Source organism: Camarhynchus parvulus, chromosome 4, assembly GCF_901933205.1.
Source record: "Camarhynchus parvulus chromosome 4, STF_HiC, whole genome shotgun sequence".
In the NCBI taxonomy this organism is placed as follows: domain Eukaryota; kingdom Metazoa; phylum Chordata; class Aves; order Passeriformes; family Thraupidae; genus Camarhynchus; species Camarhynchus parvulus.
This window is the reverse complement of record NC_044574.1, coordinates 71,275,655-71,297,676: the sequence shown is the minus strand read 5'-3', so window position 1 is coordinate 71,297,676 and position 22,022 is coordinate 71,275,655. Positions and strand designations below refer to the sequence as shown.

At 40.5% G+C, this 22,022-nt stretch overlaps 1 protein-coding gene across 1 annotated transcript in view; it reads right to left on the bottom strand.

The window, feature by feature from the left end:
- MGAT4D (MGAT4 family member D) overlaps positions 1-22,022 on the bottom strand; it is a 30,877-nt gene that overhangs the window by 5,054 nt on the left and 3,801 nt on the right. Inside the window, 9 exon segments of the mRNA XM_030947896.1 lie at positions 3,495-3,637; positions 4,187-4,298; positions 7,702-7,777; positions 9,062-9,175; positions 10,909-10,955; positions 13,059-13,192; positions 14,831-14,982; positions 16,037-16,100; positions 16,921-17,082. Coding sequence (XP_030803756.1) covers positions 3,495-3,637; positions 4,187-4,298; positions 7,702-7,777; positions 9,062-9,175; positions 10,909-10,955; positions 13,059-13,192; positions 14,831-14,982; positions 16,037-16,100; positions 16,921-17,082 — 1,004 coding nt within the window.

The window sequence follows — 22,022 nt, the reverse complement described above, 5'->3', positions numbered from 1 at the left end:
CATAATTTTGCCTCTTTCTGTTGTGTTTGGCAGGCTCTAATGTATTCTAAGTTATGGATCTTTTATCACATAGTTAGAGAAAGCCCTTAAATACTGTTTCAACCATGATTTCCTGTTTTACTACACCTGGGACATGACATATATCAAGGAATTAAATAACTATAATTGGTACTAATCTTGTAGTTTCTTGATATTTGAATGATAGCAAACTACTTATTTAAATATAATTTTTTTTCTTTGTATATATAGAGCATTGCAGTCTGATACAACGACACAAACATGCCACAGTTATTAATATGACAGTGAAGCATAAGGCAAGGAACAAAGCAAAGAGCTAAAATGAGACTCCCTGAGTTGTACTCTTGGTGCTGCCACAGAATTATTATATGAGTTTGGAAGATCATTTAACTTTTCTGTCTTCCAGGTCTCAGACCTTAAAATTTGAGAGGATAATGTGCTTACCTCTTCCATCAAGTGCTTTCAGTTCTATAAAAGAAAAATGTTACATTAAATACACCAATGCCTTCTAAAGCCAGAAGCGATTAAGTCTTCACTCAGCTGGCTTAAAACCATCAAAACTCATGAGGGATTTATGGTTTCCACAGGAGTACTAATTAAAAGTTCAAAATGCCCTGGAAAGCTATTAAAAAAACTAAGTTGGTTTTTTTTGTCCACAGCAGATGTTCAGCAAAACAATGTAAAACCACAATACATTGTGTGCAAATTGATTTACTGGCAAGTCTTTCTCTAAAAGGCACTGGACTTGAGTAAAGAAGAAATATTTTTAAGAAAAATAATTTGTGACCCTTTACTGACAGGGTTTGCAATTCCTCCCCTGCAATAATGCAGGCTCTAGAATGTCTTGTTTTATGCCATGGCAGCACTACCAAAAGAGCTGCTCCTGGCAGCAGCTGAGAATAATCAGTGGCATGAGGCTGCTGTGGTCATTTCTGCAGAAGCTGAGATAAGGCTGTTGTTGAGGCAGGGCTGCCACCCTTGCACCTGCAGTTCCCACTGCGTGTGACAGGCACAGGCCACTGCACAAAACCACAGAATGGCTGGGTTCAAGCGGCCTGTAAAGATCATCTTGTTCTGAGTCCCTTTCCACTAAGCCAGGTTGCTCAGAGCCCCATGCAGCCTGGTCAGAAACACTGGATGTGGCATCTACACCTTTCCTGGGCAACCTGTGCCAGTCACTTACCACTCTAACCATAAAAATGTTATCCTTCTATCTAATCTAACCATACCCTCTTTCAGTTTAGGACTCTTGCCCCTTGTCTTGTCACAACACATAAAAAGGCTTTCTCCCTCTTTCCTACAAGCTCCCTTTAGATACTGGAAGGTGCTCTATGGTCTCCCCTGAAGCCTTCTCTTCTTCAAGCTGACTCTTTCAGCCTGTCTCCAGCCCTCTGGTCCTCTCTGTGGCCTCTCTACCTGCTCTAAGAGGTCCATAGCTTTTTTGTTTTACTGGGGACCCCAGCAGTGAACGATGGTCCACAGGAGGCAAGCGTGACAAAGTTTCTGAACCATGCAGAGATCTGATGGCTCTGACCATCACAAACTGTCTTTTCTTGGTGAGCAGATGTAGCTGAACCTTGATATGTTAATAGTCAGTCCAGGCTGAAAATGTGGACAAGGTTGAGAAGTGGGCCCATGGGAATACCACAGGGTTTAACAAGACCACGTGCTGGTGCAGCACCTGGGTTGGAGCAACCTCCAGTATCAGTCCAGGCTGGGGATGAGCAGATTGAGGGCAGCCCTGCCCAGAAGGACTTGGGGGTGCTGGTGGAGGAGAGGCTGGACATGCCCTGGCCATGGCACTCACAGCCCAGAGAGCCAGACGTGTCCTGGGCTCATGCAGAGCACAGGGGAGGGAGGGATTCTGCCCCTCTGCTCTGCTGAGAGCCCACCTGCAGTGCTGCATGCAGCTCTGGGCTCCCAGCACAGGGAGGACATGGACCTGTCTTGTTGAATCCAGAGGAGTCCACCAGGGTGATCAGATGGCTGGAGTGCCCCTCCTGTGAGGAAAGGCTGGGAGAATTGAGATTGTTCAGCTTGGAGAAAAGAAGGCTTTGGAATTGCAGCCTTTCAGTACCTGAAGGGATCCTGCAGGGAACACACAGACAGGCTTTTTATAAGAGCCTGGAGTGACAGGACAGGAAGGAATGGACTCCAGCTACAAGAGAGCAGGTTTGGATTAGCTGTTAGGAGGAAGTTCTTTCCTGTGAGGATGGTGAGGCACAGAAACAGGCTGTCCAGGGAAGCTGTGGATGCCCCACCCCTGGAGATGTTCAAGGCCAGGCTGGATGGGGCTCTGAGCAACCTGGTCCAGTGGAAGGTGTCCCTGCCCATGGCAGGGGGTTGGAACAACATGATCTTTAAGGTCTTTTCCAACCCAAACAATGCTATGGTTCTATGCAAACACATGCCAAACATCCTTCACCACAGGATGTCACACAGAAACCTCAAACAAGTGCTCTGCTGACTCTCCTGCGTAGCACAGCGTGGGATCACTTTGTGACACTCTTGGTTGGTTGCAAAGGAGAAGGTGTGAGGAGCTGCCAGCCTACCCTCTCTGGTGCCTACAGGCAAGTTCACTGCTTTAACCTGTCAAACAGAGAAGGCACCACAGCTGGGACCCCCAGCCTCCTCCCAGTCTCCATTTCCTGCATTCTCACGACCAGTCCCAGCAGGTCATGCCACTGGTCATTCCCACCCAAGGGCCATGGGACACTGATTTGTCTCACTAGGTTTTCTCTACCCACAGCAATTGAAACTGCAAATGCAGAGGTGAAACTCAGTAGAAGCTTGGGGACACCACTCTGCTTTGGCTCGATCAGAGCAGACTTCCACAAGCTGCCTGCCTGCCTTTTGGGAACACAGCTTCATTTTAGGTAGAAATCAGGTCTTAGAAGATGGAACAGCCACAAATAAAGTATTTCATCTATTGGATGGAAGTTGGCACATGTTAGATCTGGAATAAGTGATGTCAGCATAATAGCATCTGGTTTTTTATCTGTTTTCACAGGCAGGCAAGAACTGAAATTCGTTTCTTGAGGCACACTCTAACTCCTACGAGCTGGCCTAACCCACAGAGCAGGATTTAAAAGCTTGCTGCTATCTGTATGAAGTGGGTCTGGACACTCTGCAGTGCATAACTAAATCTAAAACCAGGGACCTTCTGCTATCCCCAGAAGTCACCTATGCTACAGGATAAAACTTGAAGCTTGCTTGTTCTGTTCCCCTTAATCTCCTGCTCTGCACAAGTCCTGTCTGTCTCTTCCTGCTCCTTTATCAACACAACAGTAACACGTGCAAATCCTGGAGCAGGAACTGGCTGCACCAGTTAAAACTCCTGAATCCCAAAACCCAAGAAGAAGCAGAAACTCTGGGCAGTCCAAAGTAAGTTCAGTTTGAGAGACTTATATTCCACTTTTTGAAAATGAATTTTGCCACTGAGAGTGTTTGAATGTTATTCATCTTCATAGGCTCACAGTTATACTTACAGCATCCTTTTCTGGATTGCACACTTTAACCCAGAGCAGGTGGTCTATGAGCCAGTCTATAGGCTTATCCTTATAAAACATGAGAAAAAATTCCACTATGAGTGGTAAGTCTTCTGATTTAAACAATTTTCCTGAAAGCAAGACAAGAAGTTATCTTTTTATTGCTATGCAAGAATCACCAGCTTTATGTTTAAATGTAATTTATTTAAATAAACATTTAAGCATCACACCAGCCTTGCACACATGAATGTAATTATGATATTTAATGAAAAACTTCACATAGAACCTGGCTTTGAAGAGTTCTGATCATCAGCCCTTTGATATGGGATGCATATTCTCCTCCACAAAGAAAAGGAAGTTTTTGGGGTTTTTTATAGATCATTCAAATTCCCTTCTTGAAAAGAGAACTACACATTACAGGGGCACATAGTTCCCTGAGGTGGAACAACTGCCTCCTTATGGGAACTCAATTATAGATTCTGTGCTGAAGAGACTCTGTGTTAACAAGACAGTTTTAAACAGAACAAAAAGTAAACTACTTTCAGAGGGCTGTTTCCTGAAGAACCAAGGAAGTTTTGATATGCAGGCTCTTCCATGCTTTGAGATGTGATTCTGACTGAGACCTTTTTGATCTACACAGCTCCAAATGCAGTTGATCCCGCTGAGGTCTTAATACTTACCAATAAATCCAAGCTGAGAGAACTCAAGAACCATCCAATCCTGGGACTGTTGAGCAGCAAAGCTTTTTATACTTTCAATAAAATCAGGTTTGGCTATAATATCATCTTCCAGCTGGGAAGGGGGGGGAAAAGCAACAGAAAAAGAGAAGGCAAGCAATGATTGTATTGTTTGCAGAGGGGGTGGCGGCATTGCCACAAGCAAGTGAAAACTGTGTTGTGTTTAACTGCTGCACCACATGTACTGAAGCTGTGCCAAACTACAGTGGATTGGCATTTAGTTTCTACATATATCTCTGGTTTAGTGTCAGTCATTAAGTAATGATCTGCAGGAGTGACCATAACACCATGGGTGCTTCTCCCTTGTTTGATGAAGGGGGACTCCCTGCCTTAAAGAGATCCCACTTAGAAGAAAACATTAAGCAAACAGACAAGAGGTTAAGGAAGACAACAATAAGCAGTTTGTTCTCAGGTTGTATAAGCACTGAGAAGCGAGAGGAGCAAACTGTCTGAGAGGAAAGGTGTCTGAAAGCTCCAGCAGCCTGTGCAGACGTTGTCATTCAAGCAAGGAGACTGAGAAGGAGCGTGGATGGTCACTGAGATGCCTGCAGAAAGCAGGCTGCCCCAGGGGACGCTGGAAATGAAGGGCTGTGCTCTGTGAGTCCCCCGAAGGACAGGGAGACACAGAGCTTTCAGATGTTGGAAAGGCCAGCACAGAGGGCAGCAGGAGAGCCAGCTGAAGGGTATTGGAAGAGGAGACTGACATCCATCAAGGAAATGGGAAAGACATTGGCTTCATTTCTGCACAAGAACTGGGCATCTGGAAAGCCAGAAGCCATTCCTGCTACTGAAACTGAGGATTATGAATCCAGACAAGGAGGCTGGAGGCAATGACACAAAGGAAATAGATGTATTCCAGAAATAATTAAGGAGCAAGTAATTCATGGTTTGAATTCAGTATGAGTGTGAAAACACAGGAAGGGAAGGCAAAGTCTTCAGGAAAATATTGCTGGGGTGTAGTATAATCATATAGTAATTTATTCTAGCTGCTGTACTTCACTGGCCCTGCTGCATGTGCAGGAACTGGCTTCAGGAAGCTAAACAGCTAGAAAATTAATGCTTTGAGGAAAAAAGCCCCAGCCAAACAAAACACAATTTCCTGCTGGTTTTGGGTCTTCAACTGATGCAGCAGGGTCATCATCAAGAGCTTGAGAGATCAGGCCCAGAGGTTTTAGCTGAATTTCTGCATTGCTCCAAGTGTAGGGCTGGCTGACAAGAAATGCGTTGGCAGCAGTGAACTGGAATAAGTAGAATGAAGTTAGAAAATTGAGATTAAGAGATCTGTTTTGACCCTGTCAGCTTTTGCTGACGGTAAGATAAAAAATGTATAGATAGAGACAAACTGATCAAGATGAATGCTTCTTAACAGATTCTGAGATCTGAGGATTAAGCTGAGGTGACAGTTAGGCAGAAGAGAACAACAACAACAACAACAAACCCCAAGCATCAATTCACAAGAAATAAAATTAAATGAGCTTAAAGCATTAGCCAGGAGGAAGATGTAAAGGGAGAAGAGCAAAGAATCAAAGAAGGTTTTAGAGAATCCTTAAAGAGAAATTGAGGGGCACCAAAAAAGGATAAAAAACAGACTGGAGTATCTGAAAAACCTAGGGAGGCCACCATATGGAGAAACACCTTAGAAAAGTATGCAAACCCAGGGAAGATTAAAAGCACAGAGGCTGTGATGTAAAGTGACTGTGACTGTGGTTATGAACAGAAAGTAATTTTGAAGTCTGGGATGGTCTTTGCTGAAGCTGACAGTGATTATTAGAGGATGTAGTTTGATATCCCATGTAGCACAAGGCATTAAAGTTATTTATTTAACCCTGTAATTTGTGTTCAACTAAAGCACACCTTGGAGAACCTCTCTCATTGCTTAGAGATTCCAGTATTCATTTTTTTCAGTATGTTATACAACATTTTATTATCCTGCATGTTTAATACTTTGCACCCAAATACAAATTTGGGTTTTTTTCTGCCTTCAGCTTACAGCCACTTGTTTTCTCATATGCTCTTATCTAACAAAGGAGGTTGTGCAGCTGCACACAGCTGGATCAGGAAATTGAAGATATGAACTGCCTAATCCACCTGCCCCATTGCCATGGGAAGGCCAGCAAAATGCATAATCACAGCTAACTTCCCTTCACTCATCAGCACCTTTGAATGAAAAAATATACATCCACTGCAGCAAGACTATAAAAATTTCCTACATGATAGGTACCAAATGGGTTTCCTTTCACTTTTCTCATGGAGGTTGTCTGTCTAAGAGAAGTAAAAATGAAGTAGTAACAAAGAAGTGGAAGAATACCATCCAGGCTTTGTCCTTAATAACACAGTTGTTATATAATGTCTCAGATAAGAAAACACATGCTCTCAATTCCTTTGGAAATACAAATATACATAAGTAAGTCACTGTGGTGCAAATATGAATCCTTGGAGAACTTGGTAACAGGAAGGGACATCAAGCGTCTGGCAGCATCTTAATGTTTCACTTCACTGGGTTTCCTACACCTCGATGCTCTAGTGCACTCAGTAAACTTGGATAATGTTCTTAAAAATACACAAAAGCCACAGGAAAATACTTCATTTTCCATGAAACCATAATTGTTCAAAACACAACATTTTTGTTTGCCCACCTGCCTCCTGAGCACCTGTGCCACATTTGAGAACAGGGCATGGGGACTCTGAAGTAGCCCAGCTCAAATGTGATTTTGTTGAATCCTGAGAAAAACTGTAGGAGATGCCAGGTCCTGCAGTCTTCTGCTTCCAGGAAACCTGTGATGTCCTTATGGAATACCAGCTCTGAGGCAAAATGCTCTTCTGAGCTTTTTTAAAAACTGATGAAATTATTAGATAGGTAAAATTTTATAGACCTCTTCCATGATTAAGCAGCTCTTATAAATTTTGGAATCTGTGGTGGTGATTAAGATCTTTATGGAGTGCAAATTAGCACAAATCTTGAATGATGGTTAAAGCTAAGCTTAAATGCATGGGGATCTTCCTAAAGGCTAACACAAGATTTTCTGCAGAATTAAGGACCTGTGCCAGCTTGTAGTTGACCTTATCTCAAGTATCACTCTACTGGAGTGTGTCCCTGTCTGAAATACTTCACTTCATTGTCATCTGGGCTATAACCTGAACCTGTCACTACTCTTTTTCCTGGCAGCAGTAAGTAAAAAGATACTAAAGTCTGACTTTCTTAACCTAATCAAATGAGGGTCTCATGCTTCAGTTACCTTGCTCTTCAACCCCACAAATGACAGGAAGGTAGAGATGGTTTTAATCAAACAGTACCTGGCTGCAAGATGTAGATAAATACAGAAATATGTGGATGCTTGTCAGGAGCATAGGCAATGAGATAAGATTGCTGGTTTTATTGAGGCCTTTGAAATGAAAATTGCCAAAACTAATCATCAGTACAGAGGCATTGCTGCTACTTAATGATAATATGGACATACCTGTAAATAAAATGTTCCCTTAGGTTGAGCATACAGCATTAAAAAGCTATAATCCAAATTCTGTTTAGTTCTCCACCTAAACATAAGCAAATTCTGGTAAGCTTTTTGAGGGTGTTGCAAGAGTTATTTCTATAATAAGAGAACGTCTAATGCTCTGCATTTTTTGTGTCTACAGTAAAATTTTAAGGTTGTATATTCCAACCCATTGTTAAGTGCAAAAGCATTCACCTACGATCAATGTAAACATTTGCAAATAATTTTATTTTCCTGTAAAAGTTAACATTAAATAAACAAAAAAATTTATCTCTGTCAATGGAGCTGGAAAAAAATGTCTAACAAGTTATTAATATCAAATGACTTATAATATTCTACTAATTATTTTATGAAGAGTAGAAATAAAGACACGTGGATTATTTATAGATGAAAAAGTAAATGGTTTTACATATGAACAGCACAAGAGCAGGTTGATAACCATAATTTTCAGATTTAAATATAAACACATATTTTGTACAGTCTCTCATTTTACCAGAGGACAACAGTGATGTTGGATAACCCACACTGAAAGACTACAGAGCAATTTATTGGTAGTTAATGAACATAAAAGTATACCTGATCCAAATCTGATCATATCTAAAACTAAATTATAAGTATGTAAACTTGCTTATGGTCTATGGTATGAACACGTAAGATTTATCTATAAAGCCAAAATACATACAGACATATATGTAAATATACTAGCTGATTTCCTCCAGCCTAAACTCTTAGGACTGCAACTCTCTTGCTGCATTGTTGCAGTGGCTTCTGATAAATTAGTTATTGCTGATGAAGAAAATAAATTTCCTCCAATAAATATATATATTTTTAAGGCTATAATCTCTGTCTGACTGAATTTGGGGCATGGGAGTGAATGAAATCACCATTAAGGGTGTAGTAACAGTAGACAAGAGCCCAATGACCACCGTAAGTTAGGCCATTAATTAAAGCCCAGTAGCTGTCAGTGGTTAGCTAGAGGGCCACATGGGCTGTGTGTTCACAGAGACTCTCCCTCATCAGTTACATCAAAGATTTTTCTATCTTTTCCTCTATGACAGATCATACAGCCTATTACTTGTTGCCATTATCCATCTGGTTGAAAACCTCTTGGATGCCTAGAGTCAAGACCCAAAGGAGCTGCCTTGGCTCTCACCCTGAAGCTGATGTGCAGCGTAGCATTTCCCAAGATCCCCTTGTAAATTTTTCTTACCAGTACAAATGAGGTCCTTTAGCTCTGACATTATCAGCTCAAACAATGCTGACTTTTTCTGAATTTTCCATTTGACACTCTTAGCAGAAGTTCTTAGGTTTTACTCAGCAATCTCACCTTACGCGGTCCTCAGAATCTCCAAGCGTTTTCTCCAGGCTGGAAAGATCTGGGTAATAGGAAGCAGGAGGAGAAACAACCTCTAGGACTCCAGACTGCACTTCTCTGGGGAAGCTGGGAAGAGAATCCTAGTGAGACCCTGTTCCTCAAAAAGGCTTGTGAGGGCAGCCACAGACAGCAGCTCCCCCAGGTTAGGTCTGCTCCTCCAGAAGTGGAAGTCACCACTCTGGCGAAGAAACTGGCAGCAAATTTGGAACCAAGAAGGGCTGGGTCTTGAACAACCATCAGAACAGACAGGCCAGGAACTCATGCAAGTCTCAGAAAACACTGGAGAGAAGTGTCTCTCAGAAATGCTGCCCCTCCTGCAGCTGCAGATGCTCACTAACAATGCAGAGACAGCTGCCAAAGTGCAGCAGTAATTCACACAATTCAAACCCACTGCCCAGAGCAGCACACAACTGTTTCCCCTTGCATGAGAGCTCCCCGTTTCCTTACCATTGCTCCAACTCTACTTTCTAAGCAAAATTATACTGTCCCACAGCAGGAGTGGAGAACAGGGAGTCCGGATCTAGTCTCTGCTCCAAGAATTAAATTTTCCATTTAAAGAGACATTGAAAAAATGTGTAGCTTACTTTGGGAGCCAAACCTGGAAGTGAAATTTCCCCTTTCCTCCAAAAAACCACAAAGCAACTAATCAAAAAATCTAAACAAAAACCACCAACCCAACAAATAACCCAACAAAAACAAACAATCAGGCCTCAGGTGCATTAATTGCATCATTTTAAAACCCCAAGACAAAACAGGTAGAGCAGTGGTTTCAAAACTGAGTTTCCCATTTCCTATGATTAGTAAACAAAAGATAACACTAAAAATTAAACACATCAGAGTACCAGCATTATGGGGAAAAATATCAGTCTGACTGTGTAACCCTGACAAAGCAAACACTCTGTGTAATTTTTTCAAAAGCCATAAAGCAGTAATTAAAATGATCCGAGTGTTTAAGTTGCTGTGGGTATTGTACCTTGGCAGTGCCAAGGAGGAAGGTACAATACCTACAGCAACTTAAACACTCACGTTCAAATTGCCTCTTCCCCTTGTCCCTTTGTCCTCCCAGCTGAGCTAAGCCCTCTGAGGGCAGGAAATGATGAATATTACTTTGCTAACAGCCTCAGTATGAGGAGTCTTCTGGGGGAAACCCACACACAAAACACAGTCTGGGAAACCCTTGGGTGAAGGAGGATGCGCAGAAACCCTGAAATGAGGAAGAAAATGGATCCCTCAGGGATCTTGTTCCAGGAAGATACGAGCAAGCAGAACTGCAGGGGGAACCAAGCTTCCATTTGGCATCGCCAGGGTTAATCTGGCAGGGAAAAGACTACCCATCTCATGTTGCCCATCATGTAGCAGCATTTAGGATTATAAATGTAATCCCAACGCTGTCCCAAGTGTATTGCCTTCCTGAAAAATAGTTAAAAAATAAGGAATTCTGTGATTCCATGACAGATGCCAGATCACACTGCAGGGCTGTGTAGTCAGTGCATACTCATACATGCAACCTCAGGTGCCTCAATTGCATCATTAATTTCGTGGAGAAAAGACTTAGGCTCGAGTAAATATTTATCAGAGATTTAAGCGGAGACCTTGACTGATTAGTTAAAGCACATGTATCAAATAAGAAATGAAAAAGAAATCGATATCCATACTTCTGTTCTCAATTTCACAGTGGGTTGTGGCATACGTACTGAGAGTGCACCTTTGCCTCAGTTGCATTTCAGTGTTGAAATGTTCCAGTTCTTTCCATAAAAGCTCCAAATACATTCACACTGCTGGCTGGGTGTAGGACTTACCTGGCTTTAACACTTTCTGCAACACTCTTAACATACTCTGCATCCACCTAAGAAAAGAAGGGAGGCTTTCATTAGAAGTCACTCATTTTTGTATTAAACAACACTTTGTAGGGAATATGTATATGCAAACATGTAATTTTTTTTTCCTTCCAAACAAATGTGGTATGTTACAGCAGCATTTCTAGTGAGGAACAGTATGGGCTTTTCAAGCCAATGAAACTTTCACTACAGTTCACTTTTGTTTCCAGCTATCTCCAGCTGCCATTTCTGGCACTGTTTTTCACTGCTTTTGCAGAAGACCAGGCTCTTTTCTGGCTAAAATTCTGTTCTGCCATGCCAGTAAAGCACAGCCATAAAACCACCAGTAAAAAAAACTGGTTTGGGTTAATAATCCAAAAATCACAAAAAGGCCCAAGGCTGATGAGAAAAATCACCTAAGCAAAATATTCTAAAGCCAGCAATACTCAAAATTTTTATTTAATTCTTTCCTAATAAAACACACTTACAGCTCTATGTTTGGAAATTTTGAGGACATTCATTACTGCTGTTTCATAAAAGTAGCAATGCTAGTGTGCCAAACATATCTGTTAACTACATTTAGAGTGAAAAGTTTTATTTCTAAAGCAACACAATAACTGTCTTAGGAGTTCAGATCTTTTCTTTAAATAAACAAATTGTTTAATATATAATTGTTACCAATTATACATTAAACTTGTGGTAAGTAAAAAAAAAAAAAGTGAAATACAGAACTGTGGTAAGAAAAACAATACCCAGAATTTAAAACTCACTCTCAGTCAATAAGTTACTGAAGCTTAATCCATGATGTAAACATTCACCTTGATCTTTTAAAGCTTTGTGGGAAGAGGGAAGGTGTGGACTCATGACCAGTGAACACACCTGCCCTCCTCTCACAATAAAATGTTCTTATCACCTCTCAGATCAGCATGGTTATCTGCTCCAGTTTACTGCATGGCTGAAAAAATGGCAGCTGTGAGAACATGACTTGGGGTTGGGAGAAAAGGGAGAGTAGGTCTGGCAATGGCAGTTTAATCCTGAATGGGCTGATATGGACCATAATGCAACCACAGCTCCTGTTTGTTTGAAGTGTCACATTAGGACTCTCCACAGTGGGAAACTACTCAAAAGTCAACCCTTAAAAACTCACAGAATCCTCTGAAGCCCTATAATAAAAAGTTTACCTCAATGGCAGCCAGGCAAATTCATCACTGCCAGGGTATTGCAAAATGCACAGTAAGTCCAGCTCCTGAAAACAATGCTGAAGAGGAACTACAGCCAATAAAACTGGTCCTCTGTACTCATCCTTGTGATCCAAACAGAAAACTGGAAGCCATGGCCAAATTTAAAGTGAACTATACTCTGTTTGGCACTTTTACACCTGCAAAAGTGATGACTAAATAATAAAAAAATAGCAAACTGTAACTGTTAATGAATACATGCATTAATTCATTGCTGTCTATGGAAGGACATAGAAATATGAAGAATAAATAAGAAGTCTGAATAATTGCACAATCATGCATGCATGCTAGAAGCTATTAGTAGCTAATCCTTTCTGCAGCTTTTTTTTTTTCTGATGTAATCAAGGCATTTTTGAGTGAGAAAAAAAAAATCATTTATCCTTAATATCTTACCTTGAGCACTGTTTACTTTCCCAAACATGCTCAAGGCTCTGAACAGTTTTCTTTTGCATGGGAAATGCCAAAACACACGCAGAAAGCTCCAATATGTCAAGATGCTTTGCAAGATACATGTTATCAAACCAGCAGATAAATAATTTGAACATTTGTTAGACTAAGTTTACTTTCTTCAGGTTCTAGGGCACTTTTCTGGGGAGGACTTACATTTCATTCTGGAAGCAGAAAACCTTACTTTCAGAGATAAATAATGAGTTCATATGGCTTTGCTGGAAAATCTGATCCAAGGACAGTGTTGGTAAATGCAATGAGATTTTTACCCTCAGATCACCTGCATAACAGGTTTTTTTCACATATGAACACTGAGGCACTAACTGCTCACCATCTCCAGCCCCGAGGAAATCCCTCCCAAAGGCTAACAGTGTTTTTCACTATTACATTTAGACAGAAATCTCCATATTTTCCATCAGCATCCTGCACCTTTCCATGCACACTCACCTCTGCTACAAAGATGATTAATACACAGTCCTTCTTTTGCTCTTCAGAGAGTTGGTACAGCAGGGAATGCAATGTATCAATCAGGTAACTCTGTTTGTCCCTTTTCACTGTAGGAATACCCATCACCAGGGACACTGCAAAGAGAGAATGCCTCAAGCCATGGAACTTAAAGGGAAACTGAAATCACATTTTAATTTTGATTTGATGCGGCCATGAAAGTGGTGACAGTTAATATTTCCTTAGCACTGTGACAGCATTTGCTCTACTGCCTGGAAGGGGAGACACCTCCAGCTATGGTTTGTTTAGAGACACCTGTGCCTGTGTTATGAACACCAGGTCTACACTTGAGAACTTGGAGATGCCACTCCTTCTGCACTGAGATTCAAATTGAGTACTGCACTGCTCTGGTGAGCAGGTTCCCACAGGAAGTGAACGCTGTGTATTTCAGAAAGGAATCCAATTCAAAAATCCTTCTGAGCAGTTTCATTGATATGCATCAATGGTTCTCACAGCATCAATAACAATAAAAGAACTAAGATGTTACTGTTATTAAAAACAAAGGAACTGAAATTGTCTCTGGCAAGGACTCCACTAGTAGCAAACCTATCATCAGACCATTAGCAGCATGTCTCTATTTCATTAGTGTGGGCAGTACTTAAATCAGCAGCCAAACATAGCTCAGTAAACCTGTGCAATCTTAGTCCTTGCAGATGCTTTCTGTTGACCAAAATGCCAGAAGGCTGGTGAGGAAGCAACAGTTTGAAATAGAACAGTACGTGCTGGTAGTGACTTGCTTCTTTCACTTCATGCCCATGTCAGCTCAAAAACCAAAGTGCCAATGTTTGGGGTTTGTTTCATTTTATACACTGAAGGTCAACCTGGACTTATTGAACTGCAGTCTTGCTATTGTGATTTTCCTGTACAAATAAAAGAAGGTTAAACACAGAGTATTCTTTTATTAGTGGCACTGATCTATGGGGACTCCAGTGAGAACTCCAACACTAGATCACACTCCTACAACTACACCTACTAATAAGTAGTCTGTAGAAAGTTATCCATTGTCATGAGCATGGCCCAGGGTTTGGGGTTTTTTTTAGTTAAATCAAAAACACTGCCAATGTTTCTTCATATAAAATCACCCTAGGGAAAAGTAAAAATTTCAACAAAATACAAAACTCAGCAAAATGGTTGACTTGCTTCTTCTTTGCTTGCTGTTTTTGCATGTTCCTTTTACCTGTCATGACAGTTAGGACAATGCATTTAAAATTTGTATTATGGTTCACTGGAATTCATTATGATTTCTGCAGGTGACAGCTGATTTCTTATGTGGATGAAAAAGCTACATTGAAGAAATATTAATATCCTTTAAATGATCACATCACCTTTCCCTTTGCTTCTCATATTGGCAAACTGAATGCATTGCAAATTGGGCTTGGCTTCCTCATCCATGCTCATTTTGTGGGGGGGAAATGTCAGCTACTGCATCTTAGCCATATGAATATATGATTAAAACAAAAAATAATCTTGTTTTTCGATTAAGATTATTTTTATTGCTATTTCCAAAGGTTTTCAGAATACTTTAAGATAAAGACCTGGAATAGGGGTGGGCATTTTAAAAGTACTTTTGCTATAGCCATTAAAATTCATTCAGCTTGGCAACAGTAGAAAGTTAAGGGAGAAAATCCATTCCAAACTTTTGAGTATGCTTCATTGCTAGAGATGAATAAAAAACACAAACATACAGCAAATAGAAGCCAAACTTGATTTCCTACCTCCAGTTCTCTGCTGCCCAAAAATAACATTTGGGAAAATCGCATCTTCGTATTCTCGAAGGTGAGGGAGATAGTAGTAGATGTTTGTAAGATGGATGGGGAGTTTCCTGGGGAGGTTTAACTCTTTCCACTTTAATTCACCTCAAAGACACAACAAACACAGAGATCCACATAAAATAAAAAGCAAGCACAGAAGCCTATTTCTTCACCTGTTTTGCTCAGCTGAACACTGGCAGATTACCACGCACAAGGTTATTCAACCAGAACTATTCCTCAGAAAGGATTACATGCCATATATATTAGATTATATTAAATTGAGAATTTCCCAGAACTTCCCACTCGGGTGGTGATGCAGAGCTCCAAGATGGACATCCTGGGCTGCCACCTGTATTTCCCTGTGCCTGCACACTTGCAGGACTGAGTCAGCTTAGAACACAGTAAGGAGTTATTTTAAAGGCAGCAGTAAAAAACTGTTTGCTTTGGGGGTTTTTTTTAACATGCTTGGCAAACAATTTTTAAATGATAATAAACACAGATTCTGATTAATAACCTTCTTAACTACTCAATAAATTTAAATGCTTTCCCCAAAAAGTAACACATGGTGGTTTCCACAGCTCAAGCAAAAGTTCTCAGTTTACAAAAAGTCCTATGGTAAAAAGAATGAGCACATACAGGCCTTTAAAAACTATTCAAGAAACAAAAGGCTGTAGCAGTTAAGAGAAAAGTAGTGATTTTATTTTTCTTTACTACTTTAAAATAAAGATGAAAGCAACAGAACATTTATTGACTGGGATGGAAAGTTACTTTTCCCAAGGAATGCATCTAAAATAACTCCCAAAATTTACCACCCTTCAAAGTTACATACATGTATCACAAAAACCATCATCAGCTTCACTCACTCAGCCTAGATGAAGAAAGGCAGAGGCTTACTGAATGGGCAATATTTTAAGTTTTACAACTTCCAAAAGATACTCCCACTGAAAATTAGGTCTAAAAAGAGATTTCCTACCTTACAGAAAATACTTTAAAAAACCCTGAAACAACCATACATATCTGCCCAGAGATCTGTGTATGAGAGAGACCCACAAGTCCTTCCACACAGTTAAGCCATTAAATATACTGGAATTTTGCTGCACAGAAACCACCTTCACAACTTTTCAAGGAATTTCCTTCTTTATCTGGAAGTGGTACCTATCAAATATTGGGCAAGGGAGTACAGTTCCATTGACTACAATAAACCTTTCAATTTTGGTTGTATAGTAAAACACGGCTGGAATGGGAAGCAGAAGGGTAAGTAAAAATAAAAGGAAAATTATTCAGCGACTTTAAGAAATTTCTGCCTTAAATCCTGTGAAGTGACAGATCTAATACTTTCTGAAATGTAGCTGGCTCCAACAAGAACCAAAAGCAGAGGGAAGGGGAACTTGCACTCTCCTTTCCTGCAATGGTGTGCATTAGGCAGTCACTCTTTGCCCACAGCACGTGGGGTTACTGGGGGCTGACAGCTCCTAAGGCCACCACCCTGCCAATGCTCAGCCCTTTGTTTATAAACTTCTGAACAGCCCCAGTGAATTACTATCAGATAAACAGACAAAAACTGGCAGGGGAGAACAGAAGAAACAACTCTGACTATACAAAGAAGAAATGCACCTTGTTCTTTCTTCCCCTGGTTAATTCCCATTTCAGTCTGACCATCAGCCTGCTGTGCTGCATGACAGTCAGCATGGTTAAATGGTGGTTTCAGACTCTTTCTGAAGCTGGGAGATACTGTGAAATGCCTCAGCACAGAGATGCCTCCTCTAGCTCCCCTTCTCTCCCCAGGGAAGAAGCTCTGCCAGTCTCAACAGGGAGGAAGACAGATCGTGCACAACTACATAATTTATTTTAGGTTACAAAATCAAACTGTCAGTCTATGGCATGTAACTCCAGTGAGCAGATAGATGGAGATGTACAACAGCCTGTAAGGCGAGGTAACCAAAAAGCTCTATTAAACAACGGGAACAAGCCAGATCACTAAACTTTACATGTTGGTGTCCTAAAAAAACACCAACAAAACAACAAAACAAAAACCAAGAAAAACCCCTACACACCTGTGTGATTTTTTGTCATGTTCATTCTTCTTGCAACTATACTTTTGATTTCATCTAGGGCACTGCTCAGTTCATGTGATCTCTTTTTATTTTCCATGTCAGCATACAACAGTCTCTGCTGAAGTTCCAGCAACTGGTGTTCATACATATCTAAGTCATTTCCTGCAATAAGAACATAATTTATTCTCTAAAAGGTGATTTATGATGGAATGAAGCTCAAAACCAGGAGATGGTCCAGACGATCACATCACCCAAGTGCATAAACAATAATAAAGTTTATTCAGGAGAAGAAGTAGTCTGGAAGAATATTAAGAAGGCAGAGTTTAGGGAGCACAGCTGGGTAAAGGTAAACTGAAGACAAAACCAAGAATTCAAAATCCATTATAAGGAAAAGGTCAGCGAAAGACTGTGAGTTGCAGGGGAAGGTGCTCCTTTCTTCACCAAACAACAAACCATGATGGCCCTTATAACACTGAAAAGTGTAATTGTGTAATGGCTTGAATTGTGTTTCAAACACTATTAAGAATAACACAGAGATATTAAAAGCATTCAGTCTATGAGCTACAGCCTTCATCTATGAGTATGTTAAGGACTGTTACTAAAGATGGTTAATATGAAGCAATACTTCAACAACATCACCCCTTTGCAACAGAGAGTAAAGAAGGTAGAAGAGGACTTCTGCCTCATTTTAAAACGTCCTATAGTGCTGCTGCTTTTACTGGTTTTGTTGGGGTTGAGTTTTGGCTTGGGTTTTTTCCTAGTTAAATGCTGTTATTTAGGTAACATATTATCCCATTCTGTTTGTGGGCTGGGCTAGATTTTATCTGTGGCAGCTCTCATTTTCCAGAACCCACCATTGTCTCTCTGGAAAAGTGAATTCCTGGGAATTCTCACCTGTAAAAGACACTACAGCAAAGTACAGAGGTAATGCAAATTTGTGAGAATTTGAAGAGGTGTTTCAAACTGGAATTAGTTTGCATTTTGGATAAACGGGGTTTTATTTGCATTAAACACAAGTCCTTAATTTAATCAAGAAATGTGTGATCGGAAGATTGAAGTTTAAAACACCTAGGAAGAAAGTGGTTATAAAAAAAAAGTAAACATGTGATGTGTATTATCATTATTTACCTCATTAAAATTTTAAAGGATGTTTAATAAAATCCCATTAAATGAATGCTTCCTAAAATTTTTGACACTCTTAAAAATCTTTTGACTTGCAAGAAAGGCATTTGTATATATGAATATTTTATACAATGGAGCTATGAACATAAATTTAGCATTGCTGAAGGAAGGGGAAATCTGGATTATTTCAGCTGCATGCAACAAGACACTCCTTCTTGACTGAAGTAGGCTTCCCTAAGAAAATCAGAGAGTAAATTAAAAAAAAAAATGGAAGGTCAAAATAGATGAAGAGTCTATCTTTAAACAATATAAAATAGATAAAATAGATTAAAATAGATTTCAAATGAAAAAATCAGTCACAAGGCATCAAGCTGCAGAGCTAGAACCCCAAGCAAGCTAAACTTTTTGGCATACCTAAGGAAGATCCCTCTCATCAGCTACCATGGATGAATACACTTTCTTGTTTGTGCTTTTCTTGTGTAGCTGTGTGTCCAATGCCATAATCCAATCTTTAGGTTTTTTCCCTTTAGAATGTGTATGAATAAAATGAAAACAAAAGGCTTAAGCTGATTTAGGTGACTGACAGGTAATCACCACACCATTTTCACGGCAAGAAAGTGATTCCAGATGGAACATCAATACACATAAACCTGGTGGAGATTTACCTTGCATTTCCTAGGCAACTTCAGAAGTAGAAACTAAAGATACGGTAATGGACATGAGTTTTTCTTTAAACTCCAATTTAGGGAAGGAGTTAATAAATAAATTATTAATTAATTAATTGCAGATGAATTATAACATCATAGTCCCTCTCTTCACAGCTCTCTCAGCTATGCAGTGTCAGTGTGGCTCAAAATGACCAGAGTCACCCCATGGCTGACATTTTGGCAAGCACCAAGTCATGGCATCTGTATTTGCTTACCAAAGTGCCACAGGTGCCTCTTGGAAACAAAATGTCAACACTCAACTATGCTTGAGTGCAGCCCAAGAAGCTGGCATTTGTAATCGGCCTCATCTCTTTCTTCAGAAACAGAAGAGGGAAAGTACATTTCTAAGTCTTTCCGAATTGAACCCTCTCTTCAGTCAGCAGAACATGATTCTTAGTAATCACTTATCTCACTTGTTTTTGATGGCTCAGGAAGCAAGGGTTTGACACAAGGAACATAATATTCACTCACCTTTGGTGAAGAATTAACTTATTATAAAAATATATGGTTTGAAATAGAAGATTAAATGTTCAAGCCTGACAGAGTTCAAGAAGCTTTTGAGCAACACTCTCCGGAGCATGGTGTGACTGTGTGCAAGGCCAGGAGCTGGACTCAATTATCCTTGTGTGTCCCTTCCATCTAAGCATATCCTGGGATTCTGCGTAAAGGCTTCTTCTCCCCTTGGTGAGCTGAATCTCTCTGATGGGCTTGGAGTGGTTCACTGAATTTCCCTTCCCAGAAAAGGCAATGGGACTAGGCTAGCCAGGAGCCATAGGAGCAGGAAAAGGCCCAGCCAGCTCCCAGCCACCGTGATGGACTCAAAAGCTTTTGCAGTGAATTTTCAGCTCTCCTGTAGCTTTCCTCTGACTGTGAACTACACATTGGCATTTATACCTATGGATACTGTAATTATAAGACAGCAACATTTCAAATGGTTTAAAATGCTCTCTTGTGTTATCTCCTAATAATACATTTTTTATATATATAAAACTTTCTGTGCTGCATATTGAAAGTGTTTAGAAACAATACCAATCTCTCAAGCAAATACTCATTCTGAAATCCACCTGATTATTTCTCTCAGCTCCATACATACATGCTTCCTGTATGATCACAAATGCTTCCAGTCCCATTAACGATTTCTGGCAATATCTAAGAGCTGTGGAACAACTCATCACTATCTCGTCGTAGCACTCAAACAGAAAAGAAAATAAAAGGAGAATTTGGAGTGGCAGAAAGGAGGGAAGAAAACACTTCAAAGTCTAGCAGTGAATCTTGCTCCTATTTCTTGACTACAAGCTAAATTGCTTATCATACCTAAAGACTGTTTCTTTTAGAAACTGAAATTTGGTTAATGGACTCCCTAAAAGAAAACTGTATAAGCACACTAACTGCAAAAGATCTTGTCACACTGAGTGCTTGGAACCACTGCTCCCTGTTCAGGTTAATGAGGCATGTTAAACCACCGAGGCATGCACTGCACTAATAACTGGCGGTTTATTATCTCTCCATAACTGATCTAATACCAGATACCCCTCTGAATCTTGTTTCATGCTTTGCATGCTCAGGTTTTGTGCTCTGTGAGTAAGGAAGGAAAAAAAAAATCCCCAAACAATGCCCCCATCTCAGGTCAGAACAGCGAGTTCTTAGGCAAACATTTAAATTCAACAATGAGCATTACCTCTAACTATTCTGCTTAGAGTCTTACAGCACAGTGTTATTTGTGTCTCCCGAAATGTTAGAGACATCTACTTGCCTTTGACAGTGCCCACATCAGGGGCTGCAAGGCACTTTGCATGAGCCCAGGGACATGAAAGAAAAGCCCCGTGCCAGCAGCGTGGAGCAGGGGAGATGGGGCTGCTCTATTCCCATACAGGGCAGACTGGGAAGAGGATCACAATGCCTTCAATACCAAAACACACTCCTTACACAGTTAGAGGCAGATCAAAGTTAACAAGTGGATTTTAAAAACTCACAATATTGCCTCATGAGCATGCACTCAGTCTTCAGTTTGGCACAGGATACTTTTACTGAACAATTTACTGTCTCTAACTGAAAATAAATAAGCAAACTTGTTTCAAAGAAAATACAACTTAAGCTCTACAATGTTCTCTTAAATGCTGGCAAACAATCCTCATTTTAGACTCAAGTCTCTCCTACATTAGAATGTAGTGAAAAGTGATCTTAAAACATTCAGTCAGAACATCACCATATAGGAAAGCAATATTATTAAAATAAGTGAAAAAATATAGAAATTGAATGGATATTGTATGGTGTTTGGCCATAATTGGTATACTTTGGTTTTAGGGCAGTACTCACTCACTTCAAGCAATTGCTATTGCTTTGTTCTGGTTGGTATTTTAAATATTTAAATATTTTACCTCTCTTCCTGAGGTAGCAACAACCACCAAATCATGCACACATTCAGTTAAATGCCTAGCCATCAACCAAGGTATTTCTAGCCAAAACTCTGCTCCTCCAGGCTCAGTGTACAACACTGGGAAAGCAGCAGGTCATATGGTTACACCTGTCTGAGGTTATGACAGGACACTGTACAGCAAACAGAGAGGTCTGGAATGCTCCCTTATGCCTTTCTCTACAAAACCCAACAATATCTGGCCTCCTTTTGTACCACAAGATTTATGGCTAAGTCCCTCTACTCTTTAGGCACAGTCCTGCCTGAAGTAACAGTGAGGAGCAGCACAATCTTTATTTAATAGATTGCACCTGTTGAAGCCAGTAAACCTACACAGCTTTTCTAAGCCTTGGATGTGAATTTTGATATAAAATTTTGGATCAGTAAATACTGAGCTTTAAGTGGCCTCTTTGAGGGCTGTTGTATGTTGGAGGGTTTTTTAAATGCCAAATGCAGAACTGCACAAAGAAACTGATGGACTGCAAAACTCTTTCCTTATCACCCTGTGCATTTCAGCCACATCCCAGGCGCACGCTGAGGCAGAACCTGGATGTGCAATAACCTCTGTTTGCTCTCAGTGCCACTGGAAGGAAATGTACACATGAGGGGAAGATGTGGCCCAGCAGTCAGCTGGGAACAGTGGTGGTTAAACACAGCCAAGCAGCCCCAGACAGGACAGCAGGATTGGCTCTGCACCTTGAGAAATCTGCACAAGCTGCATTGGCTGAAGGGAGAGCAGGGTAATTCAAGACTTCCCTATCAAATCTGTCAGTTTGCCACTATTTAATTGAACCTTTGAGCCAGAGGATGCCAGTTGGGACTGGACAGGAAACCTGCAAAGAACTCCATCTCAAACGACA